The sequence below is a fragment of the Lutra lutra genome, chromosome 4 (genome assembly GCF_902655055.1).
Source record: "Lutra lutra chromosome 4, mLutLut1.2, whole genome shotgun sequence".
NCBI classification, from domain to species: domain Eukaryota; kingdom Metazoa; phylum Chordata; class Mammalia; order Carnivora; family Mustelidae; genus Lutra; species Lutra lutra.
The window spans coordinates 64,110,885-64,137,847 of NC_062281.1; the positions used below are offsets into that span (position 1 = coordinate 64,110,885).

General features: G+C 42.7%; 1 protein-coding gene across 1 annotated transcript in view; it reads right to left on the minus strand.

Annotated features, from left to right (window-relative positions):
- SULF1 (sulfatase 1) overlaps positions 1-26,963 on the minus strand; it is a 173,390-nt gene that overhangs the window by 17,009 nt on the left and 129,418 nt on the right. The window contains exons 8-20 of the mRNA XM_047725787.1: positions 25,828-25,978; positions 24,719-24,894; positions 23,261-23,389; positions 22,933-22,989; positions 22,083-22,212; positions 10,464-10,680; positions 8,023-8,269; positions 5,908-6,004; positions 5,282-5,376; positions 4,671-4,736; positions 3,611-3,783; positions 725-867; positions 507-630 (exon numbers count right to left, since the gene is read on the minus strand). Coding sequence (XP_047581743.1) covers positions 507-630; positions 725-867; positions 3,611-3,783; positions 4,671-4,736; positions 5,282-5,376; positions 5,908-6,004; positions 8,023-8,269; positions 10,464-10,680; positions 22,083-22,212; positions 22,933-22,989; positions 23,261-23,389; positions 24,719-24,894; positions 25,828-25,978 — 1,805 coding nt within the window. The remainder of the gene's footprint in view (positions 1-506; positions 631-724; positions 868-3,610; positions 3,784-4,670; positions 4,737-5,281; positions 5,377-5,907; positions 6,005-8,022; positions 8,270-10,463; positions 10,681-22,082; positions 22,213-22,932; positions 22,990-23,260; positions 23,390-24,718; positions 24,895-25,827; positions 25,979-26,963) is intronic.

Consider the following 26,963-nt stretch of genomic DNA (forward strand, 5'->3'; position numbering starts at 1 on the left):
AGGGAAAATCCTGGGAAAAGAAATCTAATTCCCCGTGTTCCAGGCAGGGATTCCCCTGGGGCAGCTCCCAGCTGTGGGATAAGCAGAAACAGGGCACTGGGTGTTTCCGTCCAAATTCACCTAAAAAATTGAGGATATCCCAGTTTGCCTTGAGTCTGTATTATGTCTGTTGACAGCAAGAACAGATAAATCTCCCAGGCTTTCATCCTACCTGCCCCAGCGGATGCTTCATTCAGGAGGATTCACTAGGTGAACCGATGTGTGTGAGAAACTAGAATGAAACGCTCACCCAATCTTTGGGCGCATTAGCTGTTTCATTAATGCTCTCAGAGGTAAACTTAGAGAACACATTATATTTGGAATTGCCTGGCAAGCCTCCCATATAAGTATCCCAAACTCTCTGCATCTATGCCTGGAGACACTTCACAGGCAGAAAACCCAACAACACAAAGAATTTCCCAGAAAATACAGGAAAAAAAAAAAAAAAACCCTTATTCCCCGCTTACCAACTTCCGGGCCCTTCGGTCTTGGGTTGCACTGCTTGTACCCTTGACAGCTCCTGAGCTCCATGAGTTGTACGTGCAGCTGATTCAAAATACCCCGCTCCACCGTGTGCACGGTGTTGGTGAGCTGCGGACGAAGAGGCCAGGACGGGAGGGGTAAGCTCAGGTTCTGGCTAGTTTACTGTCAACAGCTGTCATCCCATGAAAACATACTGACTTACCTGATAAGGATCTGTATTCATATCAAAATACTCCAAAAAGCCAGTGGCGAACTCACAGAAAAGAAAATTATGCGTCTCGTTGACAGTCCGCAAACACCAGTAGGTGTTGTTGTTAGAACTCGTGCAGGCGCAGAACGATCCCACTGTTGGTAAACACAGAACAGTGAAATGAAAAGAATGAAAAAACAACAATGAAAATGGAGGCAGGCTAGTCATTCTAACATTTCCTTATCTTTATACTGCAAGGGGCACCTTTTCTGTCTTGTAACTACTATGTGGTTGGATGTTAAAAAAAAATTATACTTTCCCCCTCCCTAAACAATTTGCCGTGGGAACAGGTGGAAAATGGGGAAAGCAGTGGCCATCTATGATCATGAATACAGACTTCAGGCCAACGTGAAGTTTTCGGCACGTTCATTTGCCCTCCACCATTAGGCAGTGGTTTCTGAAATAAGGGTGAGAGAGTGGAGAATGGGGTTATTTTGATCTTTTACTGGTTATTTAAGATCTTCTCTTAAAAAAGGAAAAAAATAATTACATAGTACAGAGAAGGACGTTGTGCCCTTGCTTGTTCTCTGCGTCATGGTCACACTCACAAATGGTAGGCAGAAAGGGGATTATTTTGATCATTGTAGACAACTTTTTTTTTTTTTAAGATTTATTTATTTGAGAGAGAGAGAGCATGCACTCACGCATGCATGGGTGGAGGGGTAGAGGGAGAGAGAGAGAATCTCAAGCAGACTCCCAGCTCAGTGCAGACCCCAATTCGGGGTTCAGTCTCACGACCCGAGATCACGACCTGAGCTGAAACCAAGAGTGGCGTGCTTAACTAACTGCACCACCCAGGTGCCCCAACAATTTTTAACATGAAACGGGCTATGACTATGAACACGTTTCATACCACGCAGAGGTTCACTGGTTAACTGGTGGAAAGTATACAAAACAGATGTCAAATTAAAACAAAACAAAACAAACTACCTGGTCTTCTTTTATAGAAAGGCAGTTTCCAAATTTGTTGACCTTTCTTACAATGATAATTGCATTTTAAAAATCTGCCGTCCAGCAAATATTTTTTTTAAAACAATTGGGATAGGTACACTTAATGAGCATTCACTGTCCATTATGTATTTTGCATGTATTAACTCATTTAATCTTTTTTTTTTAAGATTTATTTATTTATTTGAGGGCGAGAGTGAGCATGAGAAGGGGGAGGGTCAGAGGGAGAAGCAGACTCCTTGATGAGCAAGGAGACCGATGAGGGACTCGATCCCATGACACTGGGATCATGACCTGAGTTAAAGGCAGATGCTTAACTGACTGAGCCATGCAGGTGTCCCTAGAGGGGATACTCCTACGACTACATACTACTTAACCCCCATCTAGTATCTTTTTTTTTTTTTAATTCTATTTATTTGAGAAAGAGAGAGGGAGAAGCAGACTTCCTGCTGAGCAGAGAGCCCGACCTGGGGCTCTATCCCAGGACTCTGGGATCACAACCTGAACTGAAGGCAGATGCTTAACCAATTGAGCCACTCAGGCACCTCCCTCCACCCCCCCCTCCAGCATCCAATATTAAACACACTATCCCCTCAAGCTGAAAAAGAGGTTTTAAACAACGAATGAGAAATGATTTTTTTCCCCAATTTTATTTTAATAGACTTTTTAGGGCATAAAAAGGTTCACAACAAAACTGAGCAGAAGGCACAGAAAATTTCTGGAGAGAACCCCATCCCCATGATGTCCAACCTTCCCCACCGGCAACATCCCTCACGACAGTGGCGCATCTGTGACAACTGATGAACCGACATTGACATGTCATCACCCAAGGTCCATAGTCTGCATTAGGGTTCGCTCTTGGTGTTGTGTGTTCTATGGGCTTTGACAAATGTATAACGCCGTGTACCCACTAGTCTAGTGTCACACAAAGCAGTTTCCCTGCCCTAAATGTCCCCATTGCTCCATCTATTCATCCTCGCCCCACAAGAAACGATTTTTCAGGCTGCTGTGCCTCTGGTGCCCCAGCCTGGATCTTGGTGGAGGACGGACCCCTGCAACCTGGATGACCCTCAGAGATCCTCACGCCCCAGTTTAGGGAACGAGATTAAACATTAAATGCTATGAGTCTAAGACTTCACTTGGCCTCAATGTGGCTGGAAATGAAAATGCAAACTTAGACACTGAAATAAAAAAGCATCAAAATGGAAAGATAAAACAAAAATCCTCAGAGATAGGACCGAAATCCACAAGAGTCATCTGGGGTTCCTGGGGTCTCCAAATCCTACTTTGAGAAACATTGATTCAGGTGGTCTCCTGGGCTCTTTTCAAGGAGAAGGTCTGCAGTGTTAGCTACTTCCTGGGATGGTAAGCCTTCAATCAGATGATGTGTCACAAAAATTGAGGGCACTATTTCTATTTTTTTTTTTTTAAAGATTTTATTTATTTATTTATTTGACAGACAGAGACCACAAGTAGGCAGAGAGGCAGGCAGAGAGAGAGGGGGAAGCAGGCTCCCCGCTGAGCAGAGAGCCCAACTCGGGGCTTGATCCCAGGGCTCTGGGACCATGATCTGAGCCGAAGGCAGAGGCTTTAACCCACTGAGCCACCCAGGAGCCCCCAAGAATGACTTTTTTAAAGATTTTATGTATTTTTTTAGAGAGCGTGAGTGGGGGGGAGGGGCAGAGGGAGAGGGAGAGTCATGAGCAGACTCCATGCTGAGCAAGGAGCTCCAAGTGGGGCTGGATCTCACGACCCTGAGATCATGACCTGAGCCCAAACCAAGAGTCAAAACTTAACCAATGAAGCCGCCCAGGTGCCACAAAACTGGGGAATATATTTCTAAAAACCAAAAACCAAAAAAACCTGAAACCAAAACCATGCAACACTTACAGTTCCAGAATGGGGCCGTCTGCCAGTGGTTGTTGTCGTGGGTAAAGCAGGTGAGGCCAGGCAGGCTGCATTCCTCCCCCTTCCTCTGGCGTTTCTTCTCCTTCCTCTCTTTCTTCCTCCTGCGGTTCTCCTTGAAAAGCTGCAGTTTGCTGTCTACTTCCTGAGCAGCTTCCCTGTTGCAGTAGAAGGGATGCGTTTGGGATCAGAAAGCACTTTCCTGACTAAAAATATTATCGTCCTTATGAACCTCACACAAAGAGGCAGACACACAATAATGGATGACTTTTCTTTTTCACAGAGGACCTCGAACTATAATAGGCAAGAGTGAAGACAAACTCGTAAGTGACAACTCTCTTAGAATTTTACTGAGCTTGAAAGGATCAACATTTTCTTTCTTATTTACATAACACTGGTGGAAAGGAATGTCAGCGTGAATCCATGGACCCGGCTGGCCACAGCATTTGGACAAATGGCTTAACTCCGTGGGGACTCGGGACTCATTGGCCATAAAGTCCATGGCTAGTGGGATTAGATGGCTTGGAAAGAATTTCCTTTTGCTATTATTTTGCCTTTTTTTTTTTTTTTCCATAAAGCACTCAACTTTTGTTGAGGCTCAATCCTAAATCCCCTTCACGTGCAAATTTTACTGTTATTTAAAAAAATGTGTATCTCTCCCAACTTTCAGAATTCAGCACAACTGCAGACCACTCTGTGGAACGCACCATCCTGTTCAAGATGGTTCCATTTCCCAATCACTGTCCAGAGAAAGCAGTGCATAGAATAAAATCCAGGTACCACCCCACAGACGGATGGAAAACACACTCAGAATTAGAATAGAACTCCTTGTGGTTCCCCCTCAAAGGATTCCAAAAGCATCCCTGTGGTCTCTTGGCAAGGTACGGGCTTTGTTTTCAACTTCTTGGGCTCTGGGCCCTCCTGATTAAATCTGCTTGCTAGCAAGCAGGACTACATGGAACATAGGGGCCCCGACTATGTTTCAGAAGTGCCCAGTGGACAGTCCTCCACTCCCAGCAAATGCGGAAAACAGAGACTCACTTACTTGAATGGGTGGAGATGACTCTTCACCTTCTCGTGCTTTTTTACACCTTTCTCTTTATTATAGTAGCTACGGGCAAGAAGATTGAAGAGTGAGTCTTCGTAGTCTCACATTCGATCAGACAGTTCATTTTATTTTATTTTTAAAGATTTTATTTACTTATTTACTTGAAAGAGAGAGAGAGAGGGAAAGCTGAGCAGGAGGGAGGGGCAGAGAGAGAGAGGCAGGCTCCCTGCTGAGCAAGGAGCCCAGCATGGGGCTTGATCCTGAGACCCTGGGATCATGACTGGAGCTGAAGACAGTTGCTCAATCAACTGAGCCACCCAGGGGTCCCTTAAAAAAAAGAAAACAACAACAACAACAACAACAAAAAGCAGAAGTGAAAGAAAGTGGTTACTTTAACGATCTTAGCTTAATAGGGCTTTTTTAACCTTCGGCTTAGATTTATGACATATTTCATTTAACCTAAGGAGTTTAGGTCATTATAGTATATGGTAACAAATTCAATTTATTAAGCTTTCTATTGGCATAAGAGAGAAAAAAGCCCAGTTCTTATCCCTGGAGCTTGTGGAAACACAAGTTTGGAAGCAAGACTGCCAGGGGGCTGCACTCACCTCTGTTTACCACAGGCACATTCCTCTGGTTTTCTCCTTTTTAGGTGTCCTCTCACTTCTCTTAAATTCTTAATTTTGTCTTGCAAGGCTTCAATCTGGAAGACACGTATTTGAACAATGACATCTGAAGATCAGGATTTCCTGCGCCGAGTGCCCCTCTTTTCACCTCGTTTTTTGTGTTCCATAATTCCGGCTATCCCCTGAGATGGTAATTAACTTAGAAACAAACTGGGCACAGAGTATGTCTACCACGATGTTCCCACTGGTCATGATGATCACGACCAGATGATCTTCGGGTCCTCCCGCTGATGTTCCCACTGAGACAAACGTGAGCAGGTGCCTTGCTTACGACTGGATCATTTCCTCGAAGAGATTTCAACAGGTCCTCGAGCCAACCCCCACGGTTTCCTCACACCCTATTTTGTTTTCAGACAGGATGATCACTATATCCCCAGGGAAAGATAAATACTTTGCTATGCTATTTTTCACGTAGTTGTCATTGTAAAAAAAAAATAATAAATAAAATAAATGAAATGGACACACATTGAGCCCCATCGGCCGCCATGGAGCTGGCGAGCCGGGTTTGCCTTTGGACTACACCTTCCAATCACACAGCCATGGCTAACCTCTTTATCAATGTACGCCTTGTGGTCCTTCCAAGCTCTGGCTGATTGATACAGTTCTCTCTCACAGTGAATTGTATCATTTGGGAGAATAAAGCACCTGCAAAAACAAACCAACCCAGAACATTAGAAATAGGTTTATAAGCTAATCTGCATTTAAAAAAAAAAAAACCCATTAGAAATAGCAAAGGGAACAACATTGTCTTCTAAACTCTTAATTTGGAGGCAAGCAATAGTTTGAAGCTGAGCCATAGACAAGGATACGTGGGAATGTCTCCTGGACACCCGGGTGGGGAAAGGATGGTGTCAGAGAGAGACTCTTACTGAGATCCCCCTTTTTTTTTTTTTTTAAAGATTTTATTTATTTATTTGACAGAGAGAAATCACAAGTAAACAGAGAGGCAGACAGAGAGGAGGAAGCAGGCTCCCTGCTGAGCAGAAAGCCCGATGCGGGGCTCGAACCCAGGACCTGGGATCATGACCTGAGCCGAAGGCAGCGGCTTAACCCACTGAGCCACCCAGGCGCCCCCCGAGGTCCCCTTTTATAGCAACGTTCAGTATTCATGTCTGCAAGAACAGCCACCACCAGAAAACTCCGGATTTGAAAACCTTGTCAACTATGTAGGAAACTTGGAGGTTTCCACAGTTATAATGGAAGCAAGTTGTCTGACTGAAGAAATGCAGAGTTAGAAGGGGTTATTATCCTATTCATTTTGTTACAAAGACCCTGCCTCAAGTACCTCATTCAGTTTGAAGCAAAGAAATACCCCTATGGCAGAGAAATATTGGGATAAGGGGTTGATCGGTACTGAAAGAGAAACAAATCCTGGTCTGAATCTCCTAGCATGTAATTCTAAACAACTATAGTTGACCTTGGAATGACACAGGCTGGAACAGCACAGGTTCACTTATAAGTAGTTTTTTTGTTTTTTTTTTTTATGAACACAGTCCAGAGCTATAAACATATTTTCTCCTCCCTCTTCCTTATGATTTTCTTAACAACACTGTTTTCTCTAACTTATACAATGGTAAGAATATAGTATATGATACATATGAAATAAGTGTTAATTGACTGTTTATATCATTGTTAAGGCTTCTGGTCAACCTTAAGCCACTAGCAGTTAAGTTTCTGGGGAGTCAAAAGTTATAAGTGGATTTTCAACTGTGGAATAGGGGGAGGGTCTGTGTCCCCAATCCCTGTCTTGTTCAAGGTCAACTGCACAGGCACGGGAAGACCAGTCCCAAAGATAAAAATCCTGCCAGAGCTCGTAATACCGGGCCTCCCCAAAGTGATAGAATGAGAAAGAAAAAAACCCTGGCTACTAAATTCAGAAAGAAAATTTTTCTCTCTCATGAGAGTAACGATTCTGGAAAGAAATGGAGAACCGAGGTGGTGCATTACAGCTGTGGGATAATCGTCTCCTTCCCTGTCTCTATGATTCCTGAGGCCCTCCCTGCCCTCTGGGATCTTCCCTGGTTAATTAGGTGTTTCTGCATCTTACCTCCATTCCCACCACATCCCACCTCTCCAGAAGCTTCTCTTGGACTCTCAGTCCTCCTTTGGGGTATGAGTGTAACGCTCCTCTGAGCCTCTACAGTGCCAGTCTTGGTTTCCATCTGTTTCTTAGACTCCCATAAAGGTAACTGTTCAAGGGCAGAGCTCCATGCCTACTAAATTAAGATGTGATAGAACTAAGATGTGAACCCAAAGCATGTGTCCAAATGTATGACTGTTTGGACACCCCCTTGCTTCTTAAACTCCAGTTGTTCTGTGGGCCAACCTCTGGACCCTGTAGAGCCAAGCAATATCACTTTTTATGAAGAAGCAAAAGAGTGGGGTGCCTGGGTGGCTCAGTGGGTTAAGCCTCTGCCTTCGACTCAGGTCATGGTCTCAGGGTCCTGGGATCGAGTCCCACATTGGGGTCTCTGCTCAGTGGGGAGCCTGCTTCCCCCCTCTCTCTCTCTCTCTGCCTACCTCTCTGCCTATTTGTGATTTCTCTTTCTGTCAAATAAATAAAAATCTTTAATAATAATAATAAAAAAGAAGCAAGACAGTGATAATGGAGAGGGGAGGATGACTGGGAACTCAGCCCCCGAGAACACCTAAAGCATTCCTACTTGTGAGTCACTCGGACGGTGGTGGGCAGGCCCAGGGCATTGTCTCTGTCTGCCAGCATTGCGTCCCTGTCGCCGGCAGCCTGGGGACCTCTGGGCCCCCTGTGGCCTTCATCGTGGCGCTTGGCAATGTTTCTGGGTCGCAACACTTGCAATTCCTCTTCTTCCAGGTTTATGTCATATATTTCGCCTTCAAATTCGACGGATAAGGAACGTGTTTGCCGGGTATGGACAAATCTGGGCTTGTACTCTGGAAATAAGGAAATACGCATTAACATGGGCTCTTGTCTGGGCTTGGGCGCTGCATAGCAGTGGATGGATGGCACACTCCCCTGGCCTTAGCCCTTCGTCCCTCCAGTGGAGGGGGGGGTGCATCTAAGTTCCTTTCCACTCACAGCAAGCTGTGAACTTCCGTACTGCGTTTTCAACGTGAACTGCTAAGGCAGTTTGTTTGCATAAATCTATATTCCCAATTATGGTATTAATCATAATACTGACTCTCATTGACTGGGCCTTTGCTATATATTATTCAGTTCATATTTATCTCTAATCCACAATCTTGGAAGACCTGTATTATTATAATAAATCCTTATATTAAGAAAAAACTTATTAGATTGCCAGAACAGACTCATAAATTTGGTGTGATGATTCTTGCGGACGGGAAAACTGAAGCTCTGAATGCTGCTTACATTTTGCAAGGTTATGGAGCCAACAGCTGTGGGAGCCAAGGCTCTAATCTACCAGATTCTAAAGGCCACAGTCTTTCTACAACGCTGGGCTGCTTTTACAAAAGGGTACATGTTCTTGACACCTTCTATTTGTACAAAAAAATAGAGAAAAATTAAATTTTGCAAATGCCTTTATCAGGCAGCTGACTTCTAATACCTGGCAGATGGAGGGCAATGCCAGGGGGAGGCCAGCATGGTTTCTGGTCTGTAGACGTGGTCAAGGCTCATAGTGTGCTAGACACGGGCTTTAATGCATAAACCTTGGCCCCTCCTTACCAGATGCACTTTGGCTCTGAGGGGACATACTCATGCGGCCCTCTTTCTCCAGCCTGCTGCTAAAATAGGAAGAAGAGAACACCCAGGCCATGGACTCAGAATGGCACTTGCCACAGGATCCCGCCATTATGGCAGTTCCCAGAGGAGGAAACGCCTCTGTGACAGTTAGCAGGGCACTGAGTGTGCTCATGAGCAACTCCTGCCCTCAAATAGGTGAGGTTCTACATGGTTTGAAAGCACGGCCCCAGGCATCTCCATTTGTGTTCAATGTCGGACAAAATCAGTGTTCGTGGTCACTGCTGGGGAGGCTGCCCCTTCCGGCTTTCCGTTTGATATCTTTGTGTAAATGATTAAACCTGGCATTTTCTCTTAGGGAGGAAAAATCTCTTAAATCAATCATTCTTAGCCTTTGGGTTAGGGATTCGTTTAAGAATGTGTTGAAAGTTAGGGACATCCAGAAAAATGTGCACATATATACAGAATAGACTTATCATTTTGGATAAAATGTTAGAAGGCTCACGATCCCTTAAAATCCATCTGTGAGGTCTAGGATAAAAAAGCCAGCGCTAAGAGCCTTTATTGTTCTAGTGATTGATTTCCTAATTTACAATGAGGGTACACCTGGCTGTCTCAGTGGTAGAGCACACGACTCTTGATCTTGGGGTCGTGAGTTCAAACCCCACGTTGTGTGTACAGCCTACTTAAAACAACAACACAGAAAATGTATTTTACTCATTTCCAAATCAGTATAGAAAAGAATTGCCACAGAAATGAGTCACTTTTCCTAACCTGCCACTAGATGGTACTAGACTCTCATTCTTTTAGGGAAGGTGCCAGACTGGGTTTTCACATCTGTATAATCACAGGAATTTCATAGTTGCCTGATAGAATTTTTATAAAGAAAATGCTAGGCAGTGCTTTTCATGCTGAATTTGACTAGTTTGACCCTGCCAGTCAACCAGAACTAAAAAAAAAAAATACTCTCCTACAACAGATGTACCTTTAAAAAAGTATATTTTTCTTATTAAATCTATAAGCAATGAAACCTCGAATTTTTATTTTCCTCCTTTTTTTTTAAAGAGCAGCTCAAGCAGACAAATCAGGACATTAGTATTCATGTAAACTAAAACTGACCTAAACTATACCCTCTGCTCCTCCCCACACCTGTTACCCCTTTTTAGCTCTTTTAGGTGTGTGTATAGTTTGTGTCTAGTACTTTTACTGAATATATTTTCATTCTATGCTTAAGTTAAAATGTCCACAAACCCCAGATTTCAACTTAGCTTCGCTCTTCTAAACAGAACAATTCTTTGCTTTTGGCGCTAAACCTCTGCATGGATAAGATCTCAAACGTAGACGGAGCAAGCCTTTCTTGTCTCCCTGTTGTCCATCGGCAGAGCATTCTGCCTTCCCCTGAGAGGCCCCCCGCGCAAAGCTTACTGGGGGTCCCCTGGTTTCTCAGGAACTGCCTTTGATTCTTTCTCTGGCTTCTGCCTCCACGATAGCCGGGCTCTCCGCAGCTGCATTCTTTGTCCTTGTCCGGGAAGCCGCGAGCGTAGAGGTTCCGCGTGCTGTGCTGGACCGTGAGCAGGTCCCCGGATCCTTTACACTTGTGAATTCGAAGCTTGCCAGATGTGTCCTCAATGCACTGCCACTTCTGCAAAAGCCAATGTGAAAGCAGGTTACCCATCCCGCTCCAGGTGTTTCTGATTAAGGACGGCTGCCTTAGGTTTGGGGCAGCATGAGAAACCCCCTTAAGGAGAGCCAAGCAAGAAAGGCAAGCTTCTAACTGAGCCTGCCATTCAGTCCAGACCCCCCTAACCCCGGTTCTCTTAGCTTTTTCTCTCACTGTAGGCAACTGCGGATGACAACGAAATCACTGGAAATCAGAACCACCTCCGTGACACTAGAGCCAAAAATTGATATATAAATCCCCGGTATCCAGACTAAACAGAGTCTTGAATGAAACATGTAAAAGCCCTTAATTCGCCAAGCCACAGAACCCAGCTGTCAGGGCTGTTTTCGCCAGACCCCTCTTTCTCTGGAGAAACACACATGGCGGCTTTGTTCTCGGGCCCCCGAGTTTCTGCCTCGAACCGTGGAAGACAGAGATGAGTTTAATCAGAGTCTACGTGGAGCAAGCAGACCAGCTTTCACACGGCATGAGCCAGAGTGTCAGGTCTTCTCTGGGCCTCTTCTTAGCCTTCTACAGACCCTGCACGCCCGGCAGAGCAAGCTGCTCGGGAGGACACATCGTTCACCTTCCCAAGAGATGGGCATGGGGGAGCTGGCCCAGGGTTTTCTTCTTTGAGCCTTCTACCAAGCCCACTGCAGACACTGCGGACTCAACTCTAGATCAACAGGACCCAGCATCGGGCTTCAGGTCCCATTCACCTCCCGCCCATGCTTCTTGAATAGCCATCTGGCCGAAAGAAGAGCATTTCACCTTGGGGGCATTTCATGAGCTCCTCCATATCTTACTTAAAGACTGAATAACCTTCCCCTTTCTTTTTCTTTCCCCCCCACTCGCTCCCTCAAATGGTAGTTTGGGAAGAACACTGACCCTGAATTGAAGTTGACCATGCTAGCACGTAGTGTGAGCCAACTTCTGTCTCTGGTTTTTGTTCCAGAGAAGAGTATCACCTGTATACAATTACTGATACCTTTCCTTAAGTGGATACATTTCTAATCAGTGGCCAAAGCAACAGTACCTGTCAAATTATGCATTTGTTGCATGAGTTAAATATTTTCAGTAAATAAAAAAATCATCCAGTAAAAGATGGTTTTCCCTGCACCACCGTGGATCTCAGATGCGCCCTCCCCCCATCCCGGCTTGGAACCTGTACCATACTTTGGATTATATTTTAATCTCCAAGTGACCTAATGCAAGGTAAAGTTTAGTCAAAGGTCCCAGAGGTCCTGGTGAGCAAACGACCCTTGTGTACAAAATGGGGTTCAACCACTCACCGTGGAGCGAGGTACAGTCTTGGCTTACTTTCTCTTACTGGAGCCAGGTGCCCTCTGTAAGTGTTGAATTATCAGAGCCGCCTTCTGTCTCTACCTCAGAGTTCCCAAATCCCTGGTTTATAGGGCTTGGGCTGTGATCTTGCTTTACCCCCACACCCTCTTGGTGCTACTGATTTTGGTCATTTCCAGTGACATCAGATGACAATCTTCTTTGTGGCTTGACCAGTATATCCTCCTCAATGTCTATCCCCTCCATCCAGAGAAGCAGGCTCAAGAGACAAGGTGACTAACTCTATTCACAAAGCCATGAAAAGGCAACACAGACAAGAATAGTCGAGGACCCACTAAGTTAGAGATGATTTAACTGACAAAAAAAAGCCAAGTCAAGTTGATTAGGCACCGGGGAGTTATGTGAGCTCAGTGGTTCTCACACATGGCTGGGCACTGGGAGTTTCCAAAGCTCTCCTGGTGAATCCAATGTGCAGTTGGGGTTAAGAACAAATAACTTCAATTTGCATCTGGTCCCTGGAACTTTCTGCAGCTGGGACCCATGGCAGGGGCAAAAGAGGTATTTGTGGGTCTAAGCAGCTTAGAAGGATGAGTCTTTGAGAGGGGCATATGCATGTTGCGGCCTGGGTATGCAAAGGAAATTGTGTCTAGAAAGGTACTGATGTAATTGGATCAGAAGACGACTCCAGCTGCAACAGAGGAATACTACCGACTTGTCTCTACAGGCAGGACTATGTGCTTTCTGTAAGAGTAACCAGTTTTCCTTACTTTTTCTCCACAGTTAGCTGACAAGTGAGGGAACTTAGTGTTTATAAAGGTTGAGCACAAAGCTGTGTGTGGCCTGTGGCAGGGTTCTGTCATTCAACGTGGAGACCAGTGGTTTTCAAGCCTGGGTTTGTAGCCCTTCTAGACACATCCCATGAGCTGGGAGGAGGTACCGTGAAATTTTCAAAAATAGTTCTCAGGAAAAAAAAATAGTTCTCAGAAACTATCATTCTGTGTATCATTCTATATACCCTATAGAATAGAATAGAATTTCTGCTGACAGGAAGTGTCAGCAGAATAATCCGTAAGCTTTTTAAAGCTCCAGAAAAATTGGGAATCGGTGGTGCTTGAGTGTCATTCTAGATCTGTATTTGTCTTAAATCCAGATGGTTGAGGACTTGTCCATCAATCTGGGTAATCTCTAACTCAAGCATCCCAAAGCTAAGAGTTTGCTACTTGATGCATATGCTAGCAGAAACAGTGGCCGGGGGATCCACAATTCAGCCTCGTAAAGGCTTAAGAAATGCTCTATTTTCTACCAGACAGAAAAATATGGTTAACTTTATTCTTGAAAAATAATGGTCTTGTGTCTTTTGTGGCTCGAATTTTTTTCAATTTCAGTATAAACATTGAATTTTAAAACACATAACTACAGTGAAAACCCTCCTAGTTTTATAGTCACGATGCATTAAAAAATTCTACTTTTTTTGTGTGACCTGAAGAGCTGAGGGTACAAGTAGATTCCTCTAGAACAGAAAGTCTAGGCAGAATTTTTAATGATTTGGTCTATCTGGAATCCAAACTGCTTTTCCCCATTAGCCAAATTCCTCGCTAATGTCCTACAGGGCAGAGGTGAAGGGAGGGGGGGTGTTTCTTTTCTGAAGAGATGAATTTAACCAAACCTGAGATCTGGCACCATCCCGGGTACGGATCATATATCTCACAAATCAAATATGCATGTATATATGGATGCGTACATACACACGCATATACCCGCTTATACTATAGGTATATGTATATGGATGCATACATACATACATGCATATACCCACATATATTATATGCAACATATATTAATGTATACGTACATACATGCATATATCCGCATATACTATAGGCATACGTATATGGATGCATATGTACACACACATATACCCACATATATACTCACATGTATACACCTATACACATTCTTGTATAAAACAAGAGCTACAGAGAAAAATGCCAATGATTTTCTCTACCGTGGGCCCTTTGAACAAGCTGTAGACCCTATTAATAGAGTCATTAGCGAGCGGCTTTAAAAATCTCAGGGAATTGCTCTGAAACTCATGCCACAATCCCCTTAAATGCTCAAAAGAAAGAGAGGCAATGACTTGGCATTGCCTTAGAGCTGCAGCAACCAGATGGGAGCGGGGACTCAGAGGAGGCAACCTCCCAGGGGACGCGGCTCAGCCTCCCGGATGTGCTTTGTTGAACACGCACCTGCGCTGAGGTACAGATAGCGTACTTGCTCCCTCTTATCTACTCTCTGGAAGTTTATCAGTGAATCAGTGAACTGCCAGATCCACTGTCCATCTTCCCTGAACCACTCTCCCCTTCCGTAAATTCCTCTGCCACTTCGTGGGACATCCTCTCGGTTTTTCTCCTGCATCTCTGACTCCGTCTGTACCAATCACTTCATGTACATTCATTCCACAGTGATTTCTGCATGCATTCGGCAAGAGAGGGGCTCAATTACACTATTGAAATAATTTTGTAAGTTTATATTAGGATTTCATTTTAGCCTTTCCAACCACACTGGAATTTCAAATTAAAGGCAAGGACCATGTGTCACACTCCTGAATTGTTCTCTGACGTTAGCTCAGCATCAAACCACTCTGTTTAGTAATCGTGTCTTGGTGGCCTTGATTGACTGTCTACACTTATATGTAAATAACATGTGATGAAGAAGAGATGGCTGGCCCTTTTGATACAAGGATTCATGTGTGTAGCTTGTTTGGTGGAATCAAACTTACTGGAAATGAGACAAATGCCCTTCAATCAATTCCCTTCAACATCATTATCATCACCTGTGGAACTCTTGATGCCAGGTACTGGTCTAGAGCACTTTATATAAATTTATCCACATAATCACCACTATAACCTACAGTGCTACCATAACTCATTTGATGGAGTAGGATTTTGTAGTGGTGAATATCACCCATATTCCTCCTGGGACTTGAGAATGGCATTTCATATCCATGTCGATGTGGCTCGGTGGCAGAAGTCTGGACTTTCAAACCTAGAAAAGTCTGATTTCAACTATCAGCTTTCTCACATCACTATGTGTCCTTGAGCAAGTCAGCTCTACCATCAAGCTTCGTGAGTATTAGAACTCATTCAGGAGCAGGAAGAACTCAGTACTCGGTAGACACCCAACAAAGGCAGTTATTGTTATTATTATTGTTATTATTTCATAGACTATCTCCCTCTGCACACACAAGTTAAGTTTATTACTTAACCTGGTCTTATGCAAACTTAATGAGAGGTAGTCATTTTTAATGGAGGCAAGTATTGGATTAGGGATATGAAGGTAAGTATTGGGTTTGGGATGTGAAGACCTCCATTTTCATTTTGTTTTCCTGCTAACTCTACGGCCTTAAGCAAATTACAGAATCTTTTTGTTCTTCCAGATTCCACATCTAGTAAAATAATACTTGCTTCTCCTGGCCTCAAGGATATGCCATGAGAATAAGTCGTTGAATATTTTTGAGTTCTGAGAAAACGATGCACTATATAAATCCAGAGCAATACTATTATAATTGACCTTTAACAACGGTTATCCAATCCTTGCGCAAGTTCATGTTTCATGCTTGCAAATTGTATATAATACAATAATTACTATTTAGTGGGGAGACTGTGGGTTTGAATCACACAGATCTTGGTTTGAACTCAGACTTGTCACACCTCCAGCTCTGTGACTTCGGGCAAGTGACTTTCCCATCTGAGCTTTAGTCTCCTTATACTTAAAATGAGCATAAGATCTCTTCTACAGAATAATTTTCAGGTATAAAATGTTCTGTGTAAAGTGCCTAGCATAATATTAGTTGAAGATAGAGCTCTGGTTACTTCCCTTTCCTGAAGTACCTACCAGATAATCATTATAGTTTCTACATTTTTTTTTTTTTAGTTTCTACATTTTTAATTGCAGATATTTTTCAGATTGATTAAGAATGTTCTATATTCTTATTTATGCCTACTTATTCATGAACAAGAAACAAAAAAATTTGACTACAGCTTTTTCAAAAGTACACTGCAATGAAAGCTTAATTTTACACACACATACACACAAACACACGTGGATTATTTGTCATCATTATATGTCTTATTATGTGGATTTGGTCATAATGCAGGTCAAATCATGTTCTCCAAAATAAAACAACCATACAGTAATTTTGGGATAACCTGATTAACCTTCAGGCCGGTACCAATATCGTAAAACACAGTTACCTGCCTGTGGACATGCATTTAGATTTTCATCTTAACACTGGGACTATAAAAGTACCATATAAACATCCTCGTTCATATTGCTACTTAGCCGGAGCCATTGTCAGATTTTCTTACCAGTCTAAGTAGAGTTACTTGTGCTAAGATTTATTTCCTGTCTTCTTTGAAATAGGGTGAGACGGGAGAGGGGAGAAGAAATGGAAAGGAAAGAGAAGCAGGAGAAAATATTTCTTCCTTCAGATTTTCATCTGGATAATCCTTTGTAAAACTCAATAATGAAAGGTCGAAAGGAGTGTTGTTCTTACAGTCTGGGGAAAGCACAACTGGTACACTGACCTTGGCCATCAAGTGATAGCCCGTATTTGTCGAGTGCTTATTATGTGTCAGGTACTGGTTTAGATGTTTAATACACTTATCTCTTATAACCTTTACTGCGACCCTCTGAGGCAGGTACTTATTATTATGCCCATCTTCAAATGAAGAAACTGAGGCAGAGTTAAATTGAGTAACTTGCCCCTGGTCACATAGCAAAAAAGCAGTGGACCCAGGATGCAATCCCAATTGATTAGGACCCCAATAAAAAAAGAGTGGTAGAATGTGAGGCTTCTCAACAGCCTTGGTGGAGGGAATAGCATTTGGGAAGCAGAGGCAACAGCTTACAGCTGCCGCTGACGAGAATGCTCTGTTTACAAGCAGGGAGAAGGGGATCCTGCCCAGAGCGGGCTGTGTTCTGGAGTAGTGGGAAGCAAGAGTGTAAATTAAATCGGGTGTGGCCGCATTAGTTAGTTTATAAGTAAAATGGCCTTATGTTTGTCTTTTTTCTGACTCGTTTGGGGCATCGTTAAGTATGGTTTGACATTTAAGCCTGTGGTTTGTGTTTTAAAAAATGCACAGAATTCAAAACATCGAGAGGCATAACTATTCAGAAATGTCCTTCAGTGCAGGTTGAAGAGGGGAGGAGACAAGGTTTTGCGGCCGGGTGGGCGGTGCTGAGCTCCATGCAGACAAGCGTTCAGCCAGAGGGTGGCACTGGGGCTTGGTCCTTGGGGCCGTCCCTCTGGAATAAGGAGGGCCGTGGGCAAGGGTCTGTGAGCCATGCTGAAATTTTAGCCAGGGCTCAGTGAGTTTCTGGAAACAGGCTGTCAGTTCCTGGCAAACTTGCCCGATCTTACTGGTAACTGCCTTTTATTCTTCCTCTGCAGCTGGTCACAAAAGGTTGAGGATCTGTGGTCAGAGGGATAATTTTGGGATGAGAACATAAATCCTGGAGCTAAACCAGGACATTCAACAAGCCACATTCTAATTTCCCAAGTAGTACCCGCTTGCTTGATCTGGGGTTCTTCCGTAATGGTCAACAAATCTTTGATTTCATATTGACACAATAGTAGAAAGGCAAATGAAATTGCCAGGTTGCTGGAATTTAACAACTCACAAAGGACATGTAATTTTCTTTATCAAAGAGAAAAACAAGCTTTTTTCAAACAACAGAGAATAGATGAAATGTACTCAAAAACTGAAGGCCTCGGGAATTTCTCTTTTATGTAACTCCTATTTAAGGAGTCAATCTCTATACCTAGAAGGAGAAACATAGAATAACTTTTTCCTGGCATGAATGATTCTCAGTCCTGGCCGCTCAAAGAAATCACCCAGGAGCTGGAAAACAATCACGGGGTGTCTGGGTCTCATCCCCAGAGGTTCTGTGTTCCTTTGTCTGGAGTGAAGCTTGAACATCAGCATTTGTAAAGCTGCTTCTGTGATTCTAATGTGCAGGGCTTGGGAACCACTTCCCTAGATGCTCTAAGTGGGTCCTAAGCTCGTGTGGCTTCCACCAGGCAAATGCCATCTATAATTTCAAAGAGAAAATCTACTCTTACATTTTTGAAGAGGCAGCATGTTCTGGGGAAGAAAGGATGAAGCTGAGAGTGAAGAGTTGCAGGTTCTGACTTTGAGTTTGTGGCTTAAGATTTCTGGATCTAAATGTCCTTATTAGAAAAAGGATACCTTTCAACTAGGAGATTTCTAAGACTCCTTCCAACTTCAATATTCTCTGACTCTAGACCTCTGGTTCTTAACTATGTTAACAAATACAGATACCTTGACCTCACCTCTGTCCCATTAATCTGATCGGTTTTGGGGGGAGGCTATATATACATTGATATTTCTTTTCCTTCTTTCTTTCTTTCGAGAGGGGCACAGGGAGAGGGGGAGAATCTTAACCAGCAACCCCCGCCCAACCCTCCTACCCCCACTGCCCAGTGTGGAGCCCAAGGCTGGGCTCAATCTCACAACCCTGAGATCATGACCTGAGCCAAAACCAAGAGTTGGACGCTTAACTGACTGAGCCACCCTGGCGCCCTTACATCGATATTTTCCAAAGCTGCCCAGGTGATTCTAGGTGCGGCCAGAATTGAGCATCACTGATGTGAGTTCTTTGTTGAGCCAAAGTCTTTTCAGATAGAAGCTGAGATCTGCACGTGTGTGTGTGTGTGTGTGTGTGTGTGTGTGTGTGTAGTGTGTGTCATACATAAATCTGTACATAATGTGCTTGGGGGTGTGATGCCAGCTGAGAGAGTGGCGGGAATTCATACTCAGCCTCATATTAATTCAGGAACACAGAAGTAATGCAAACACATATGTCCATGCCGTCTTAATTAGTCCCTGCTGCTTGCTCTGTTCACAAAGTGGAAGAAGTATTGCCAAATGTCTGGGATTCCAGCCCATTTGAATTCCCTGTTGGCTTCACAGGAATGAAAAAGCAGGTAAGATGGTCCAGAACAGAAATAATGCCCAACATTCCCACGTAGCCTTGTAACTCATCTAGCACTTTACATATATGATATCACAGAATCCTTATGAGACTGAGAGTAATTTTCTTAACTTTAGGGATAGAAAACCCAAGACTCTTAATCCAGTCCCCAAATACACAGGTAAAAAGTAGCGGATGCCAATATTCTAACCCAAACTTTGTGATGTCCTATTTTCTTTCCTTCATTTACCTCCTTTGTGCATCCACATTGACCTTGCCAAGCAGTCCTTAGGGGACCAAGCAGGGGGGTATGGTTGCATGGGTGAAATACACTGTTTCTTTGGGGGTTGAAGTGAAGAGAATGGGGTTGGTATTGTGGGTTTTTCCTCTCTATCCGTACAGAGTCAAACCAAAGAGAAGATTGTGTTGTCTTTGAATGGAGCTGGTTAACCTTGGTCAGAGGAAGAGACGCAGGCCACCGGCCAGGTGTGCAGTGTCAAGAGAAGAGATTAGATTAGAGTTCATTCTAGCCTTAACTGATGCCTTGATCCAGAGCAAAACAATCTCATTCTTCTGGACTTTTCCTTTTTAAAAGTCACTGATACTGTAACTAAAAAGATAATCTTCAAAGTAACCAGATAGAAAACGCACATGTCCCAAAACATAAAGATTCTGTAGAATACAACCGAGCTATCAGGTTTGACCCACAGTTTCCGTAACTGACTTGAAGAGGCTCAAAAATTTCCAGAAGTTCTCAGATTTTTAAGCTATAATTTGAGCATCACCTATAGAAAGAAAGAAATCGCCATCCGGGATAGAGTGTAATTCTCTGTTCTAATAATTCAGGCACTTCTAAAAGAAATTATTGCGGACATTTACATATATTCATGTGATATAATCTAAATTCAGACTGATTCACATTGAAATAAAGCAGCAGAGGAGAATCTCAGGGAACCAGGCATTAAAGCATTTCATGGCGGGCAAAACAAGTTTAGAAAACTGTGAAAAAATGAAGTGACATTCTTAACACAGTTAGCATTTCACAAGAGGGAAGAGTTTGTGCCAACATACCGTAATCTAGTTGAGACTACATTTGCCCTTTAGGACATGTATTAAAATTCCAGGGCAAGCCATATGAGAGAGGTTTGCAAAATTGTATACTGAAAGGTAGGCAGTGTACCTTATTCTCAAAAGGGTGTAATGCTTGCCACTTGGAAGGCTAAAATAGTAACAGAATCACCAATTCGTGTGAAATATATTTAACACCAAACATTTCCAACTCCTGAATAAAAGCAAATTAGTCTATTGAGGCTGGCTCATAAAAATCATTTTAGAGCTACAAAACAATTCTGAGGTTTTAGTCATAATAACACTTAGCGCTTCCTTGAGAAGGATCTGAAGACATCATATTAAAATATAATGAATAAGTCTAAGCTTCTCCACTAAACACTTGAAAATTAAGACTTACGAGAACGCCATGAAGGCCTGGTTTTATCCCTTCCTTCATCAACCTCCCTCCCCACCTTTTTCTATTTCAAAGGAATCCCCGAGGACAAAAAGTCATGAGGAAATGCAGAAAGTATGAGGCTCAAGTTGTTTATTGTGAATGTCTCTTCAGTAAGCTAGATACCATATCACCAGTACAACTGTGATGCCCTACATTTATGAGGTCATTTTAATAATGACTGTGTATCCATTTCGTGTACCTGGTATCCTGAACTGGTATTGGCTAATTGTGTGGCTATCTAGAGGTCAGATAAGTTAAAGAGAAGAAAAGACTCAGAACAGATGTGAACTTCTCTTTGCCTCGTTAATGTAACTGACCTTGGAAGGCGGCAAGTGGCCCGAGTTTTTGAATCCTACAACTCATTTCGATCCCAGCTCTGCACTCACCAGCTGCCCATTTATAAATGGGAACAACAATGCCTACCTCATTGGACGGATATGAGGATTAAACTGAGCTAATACATACTAAACTCCATGTATAGTGCTTTATGTAAGACAAATGTAATAACTATTATTTTTCACTTTCCTTCAATTTTGTCTCAATGACTTAGGTAATTCCTCTCTCATCATGATACAGTACTTCTTTTAGCTAGTGTAGATGTCAATCAAGAGTGTTTTAAATAGTTAGCATTCATATGTTCTCACTTTCCTTAGAAACAGGCCTGTGTTAATTCATCATATGGTATTTCTTTAGTTCTTATTGATAATAGTTGGTGTTCTGGGTAGTCCTTAATTCTATAGTAATTTTTTTTTAAAGATTTGTTTATTTACTTGATAGAGGGGTGGGTAGGGGCAGGAGGACGAGAGAGAAACTCAAGCAAACTCCCTATTGAGTGTGAAGTCTGACACGATCTCACAACCCCAAGATCATGACCTCCCCCAGAATCAGGAATTGGACACTCAACCCACTGAGATACCCAGGCACCCCATTTGTAATAATATTTCCATTAATAAAAATAATTCATTCTAAGGAAATAGTTGATGTCAGAAATTTTGTGAGCAGAAGTAGAAATAATAAACAAACACAATATGGCTTCCCTTTTCACTTCCCAGTCTTGGTCATGATTCTCTCCTCCTCTGTGGGTTCGATGACATCTGACTTTAGTACAGGATGGGAAGACCCGATCATGTCTCTTGGGTGGTTCAGTGCCCAGGGGCTTAGCATCTTCCCCTGGATCTTGACTAAGTAGTTTCTTGACCCTTCTTGATAACCAGTTATCAGGACTCCAAAGGGTGATGGCTACTCCTCAGGTGGAACCAAGTTGCTGATCTTTCTAACCAGACTACCCATTTCACATGTGTGATATATTGAACTGGTGTTGGCTAGTTGGGTGGATATCTAGTTCTCTCTGAGGGCACCATCTTTTTTTCACTGAAGGGAGCCCAAGCAGTGATGAGGAGGCCCAGTTTAGACCAGTTAGAGAATTCTCAGTCAGAGGAGAGCTGTCACAGCGAGCGCTGCATGACCACTATGAAAAACGTATTTATATATAAATGTACATTATTTTATATGTTGAAATTGTTAAAATTAGAAATGAAGAAGCATGTGACCTATGGTGAAGACAAGCTGTGTCACTCACCTGCCCAGGCTGTTCACAGGCTGTCTGGTACCTGGCCTGCTGGCACAATTCTTTGACTCTCTCATATTTGGGCAAGTGATTTGACTGTTGGATATTCTTGCTGGATTCTTCTTTCTTACGTAAAAACTTCCTTTGACAGAAAAGAAGAAGTTTCTGATGTGAGAAATGATCTGATTTACCCACCCAGTGTATTTTCCTTTTCTCTTTTTCTCCCCTGCAGCATGACTCCTCCATGTTCTTCAAATGGCGTGAAATAATTGATAAGACCTTGTCCATAGGAGCTCAACATTTGCTGACTCCTTTGTGAAAATTATAAGCCAGGTACTAGGAAGAATTGTTATCTCCCTAAAACATTAATTTCAAAATTTTGGGCATAAGTGTCTAGCTTTAGATTCATATGAATGCTTTTCTCTCAATATATGTACAGAAAAAAAAAGAGAGACAATGAGGATTATGAATCAAAAGGGGAAACCCAGAAGGGACTCTGGAAATGACAGTCTCATATGTGTACTTAAAACTAGGAAAGGCACTTAAGGAAAGGAAGGAGAAAGGAGAGGGTGAGGCAAGACTTGGGAAGGAAGGAATGGACTGGTCCGATTCAGAACCGAGGTCGAAAAATGCAACAGTCAACGCTTTGGTCCCGTTGTATGAGAACTTATGCTTTACAATTCTGATGCAACAATCATTACTGTGCTAGCCAGTGGAGAATGAGTAGCAAACCATTCAATCTTGTGACCAAGCTTACGAAATCTGCATGCTTAGTAAACTGGAATAAGGGGGAAAAATACTCAGCAGGGAGAGCTGCCCACTAGGCCTGGTTCCCAGAAGCACCCCAGGAACCAGTAATTACCCTCTTTCCACGAGGAACGTATCACGCCAAATTCTGGCTTTCTTGTTTGTTCGAAACCTGAAAGCAAAATAATAATATTTACTGTTGGTATCTGGACGTTTTTCCACATGCATCTGTGCTCACAGTTTATTTAAAGAAACATCTCTCACTTCCCGCAGACCGCGACTGCCCCTCCATCAGTATGCTGTTCACAAACAGCCAAGACATTCTCAGCTTAGGGTGATTCTCATGGGCAAGACATACTTGGCCTTCACTCCTTTCAGTGGCCGGCTGGCTCTGGGGGGGCTGAGGCGCTTGGGGCTGACTGAGGGAAAGCGAATGGACACACCTGTTACCTGGCTTTTCCAGATCCAGAAGTTTGAGGACGGACTTGCCGTCCACATCGGAAGGAGTGTCGAGCCCAGCGATGTCCAAGATCGTCGGGGCCAGGTCAATGTTGAGAACGATCTGTGGGACTCTGCAAAGGGACAAGTGGTCACTCCCGGAACTAATGTCTGTGTGGGTGGCATGGAGGGCCACTTTCTCCACACCGATACTTCTTGGCCTACAACCTTCTTCCCCCTACCTTAGTCTTTCACACATAAAACTGTTTCACCTAGATCAGACAATTCTCAAAGTGTTTCCAATGACCTGAAGAGATACAATAACTTTCAAAGAATCCTTTTACTACCATCGTCTTCTCCCAGATGTAGTGGCAGAGGAGGCACATGGAGGAGATTCAGAATATCCGGGTTCTGAGCCCCAATGCAGCCACTTCCAGAATCAGGGACTCTGAGAGAGGCACTGGTGCTGTGCCAAGCTTCTTCTGTGTTAGATCAGGAGTCTAGGCTGGGGAGTGCCTGGGTGGCTCAGTAGGTTAAGCGTCTGCCTTTAGCTCAGGTTGTGACCTCAGGGTCCTGGGATTGAGCTCCGCATGGGGCTCCTCCCTCAGTGGGGAGTCTGCTTGACCCTCTGCCCTCCTCTTTCTTCATGCTGGCATGCCCCCCTTCAAACAAATTAGTAAAATCTTAAAAGAAGAAGAAGAAGAAGGAGAAGGAGAAGAAAAAGAAGTAGTAGTCCTGGCTGGATGCTCCTTAAGGACCATTCTGGATTTGAAATTCCACTTGGATTCTTTTCTTTAACTCTTTCCATAACTTGTTTCATGTATGCAATCTTGTTTTACACTGAACATTGTGATATAGATGGCAGGGAATATAAAACCCATTTTGTAACAGGAAAAGAGAGATGCAGAGGGAGGCAGTGACATGTCTAATTTTTCCCAAATAATACTTGTCTACTTTTCCCAAGTAGCAGAAATAGAACGCTAGTCTTTCAGACCCTTTTTTCTTCTAAAAGAAAATCATGCTTTTTAAAAATTTTATTTTCTTTAAAAATTTTTCTTTAGTAATAATTAAAAAAAAACAACTAGAAGCAGGCACTGTTTCAGTTTTTGTTTCTGTTTTTAAAGACAGTGTATGTCTGATTCAAAGAAAGTACAGATATGTCCCTAACGATCCCATTCTATGTCTGTGAGCACAGGCCGTGAGATGTGGACTTTGGTCCATTTGGCAGAATTAGTCATTAATAGTTAATTTTCCTTTCTCTTTAAATAGCATACTTCAGTTAATTTAACATTTTGCATGGGGAAAAAAACTAAGATTTTCATTTTCTAAATTACCAACCTCCCCCTACCTACCCCCTTTTCTGTTTTGGATGAAAAGAAACCAGACCCTGAGATTGATAATCGAATCATCTCAGATACACATAAGCCATGATAGCCAAATGTTGCAAGCAGAGAAATACGTACATGGATCCTGGTTCTACACTTGGACCACGAATAAAGAAAGGCACACGGATATCAAAGTCGTATGGCATGGATTTCCCCTTGACCAGTCCAAACTGGCCGATATGGTAACCGTGGTCAGCGGTGTAAATGATGTAAGTGTTCTCCAGCTCCCCTGTCTCCACGAGCATATTATACAGCTGAAATACAACGGAGACAAGATGGGCAAGATGACAAGAGTGTTGTCGTGATTTTCCCCGAAAGTCTTCCCCATTATTTGTTAAAGGCAAGTGTCACTTCAACAAGGCTGAGAAACATGATGACTACATGTTCCAGTTGCTTACAATCCTGGAAAATGTCTAATAATAGAGTAATGTAACTTTTTTGAATCTGGCACATTGTTCTTCAAGCTTTTGTGCACCTATTAAAAAAAAATAACAACAAAAACCAAACAACAAACTCTACAAACCAGTCCCTGCCACCTAACTTACAGGTTTTACTTCGAAAATCCACTGTTAAAGCAAATTTTATCATCACTCTTTCTCAAGGATTACGGAGAGGCTGCTTTGGAGCTTGAGCCAACTAAATCCAGCCTCTGGGCATGTTTTGTTTGGCTTCTGTTATTTTTTTAAATTCAGGAAATTTCAAATAAAATGTTTGTATTTCTGGTTTCCTTTGAAAAGTCAAAAGAACTCATGATACTGGATCTATTTTCCTACGCAGGAAAAATAAGCTGGAGCTGAGTAGTTGCTTCTTGTTACAGATGTGGGCATTTAAAGTGCTGCATAGTCCCGGCCATGCCCTATCACTTTATACAAGACCAGCTTTAGGTATTTACATTATTTGCCTAATTCTTGAAGGTATTTTTGAGTGTAGCTCTTGACTTAAGGTGTTTTGATTTTGTCCTTTCTTTGCTGCTGGCTCCAAAGAACCAAGCCTGGAGAGCTAGTAGAAGGGGTCAAGATACGGGAGGGAAGATAAAGTCACTCAACACACACGTACACATATTCACGCACACAGGCTCTCTCCCTCTCTTGAAAACACCTACGAGACGAAGATGGAATTAGGAAGAATGGATCTACACCAAGGAAGCTGGACCAAAACCTGTCACTGAGGCAAGTTTGTGTACTTACCCTTTCCACAGAATCATCCACCGACATCAAAGTCTGAAGCCTTTTGCGATGTAGAATGTTTGTAAATTCCATATGGATGGGCAGCATGGGTCCCGTGTACTGCATAATCCAGTGCTTATCCATGTTTGGTGCATAGTTATAACTAGGGGTTCTGAAAATACCCAGAAAGGATTCTTATTATGTATAATTTTAGTCAGGTAGAGAAAAATCTCAAGTTGAAGGTTGTGAAATAATCATTTAGGAAAGGTAATTTAGACATTGCTATTTTTGTCTCCCACGGGTCTTCTATATTTATAAGAAGAGCTCAAAACTTCACTACACCAAATATCACACATCCCCAAAAGGCATATGGATTCAAATTTATAAAACCTAGATGGGCAGCTAAAAAGGTAATTAGTGCAAGTTCATTTGATTCATTGAATAAAATGTGTAAAAAGACATCAGGATGATCATGTAAGATCTAAAGATAAAATTCTATAACACACAAGGGGATGTTTTCATGGTGATGTTAACTCTATAAATGTTGTAGTTAATTAGGCTATTAGATATAGTCACAAAGATGTGGAATAATGTATTTTTTCCCTCTTGATTTTACTGGGCTATTATATTGATTACTTACATATGTAGTCTATGAGTTTTTCTCATTCCTAACCTTATATATAGATACCATTAATTTAATGGGCTGTGCTGGAATTAAAGCCAATCTATTTCTGCCATATACATGCTTATCCATAAAGCCATTCTTTTTATAGACAATTCAATACACGTGCAGACACAATTTTTGTCAACTACAGGGAGGTGGGTCTTATTCCTCTCGAACATGCGGGTTCAAGCCTATATTTAATTTATTGCAGAAATCCAAGTGGTGTCTCATACATTTTATTGGAGACCCACAAAATATGTTGCCTTCTTTTTGAGATCTAACCCAAATCCCTTGACTATTAGATGCTGCTACCTCATCCTCCTGTGCCATCTTTTATATTACAAAACTGGAGAAATAGGGGCGCCTGGGTGGCTCAGTCAGTTAAGCATCCAACTCTTGATTTAGGCTCAGGTCATGGTCTCAGTGTCCTTTTGTTTGGGATTCTTTCCCCCTCCCGTACCCTCCCCCCACTGCTCCTCTCCCTTCTTGCTCT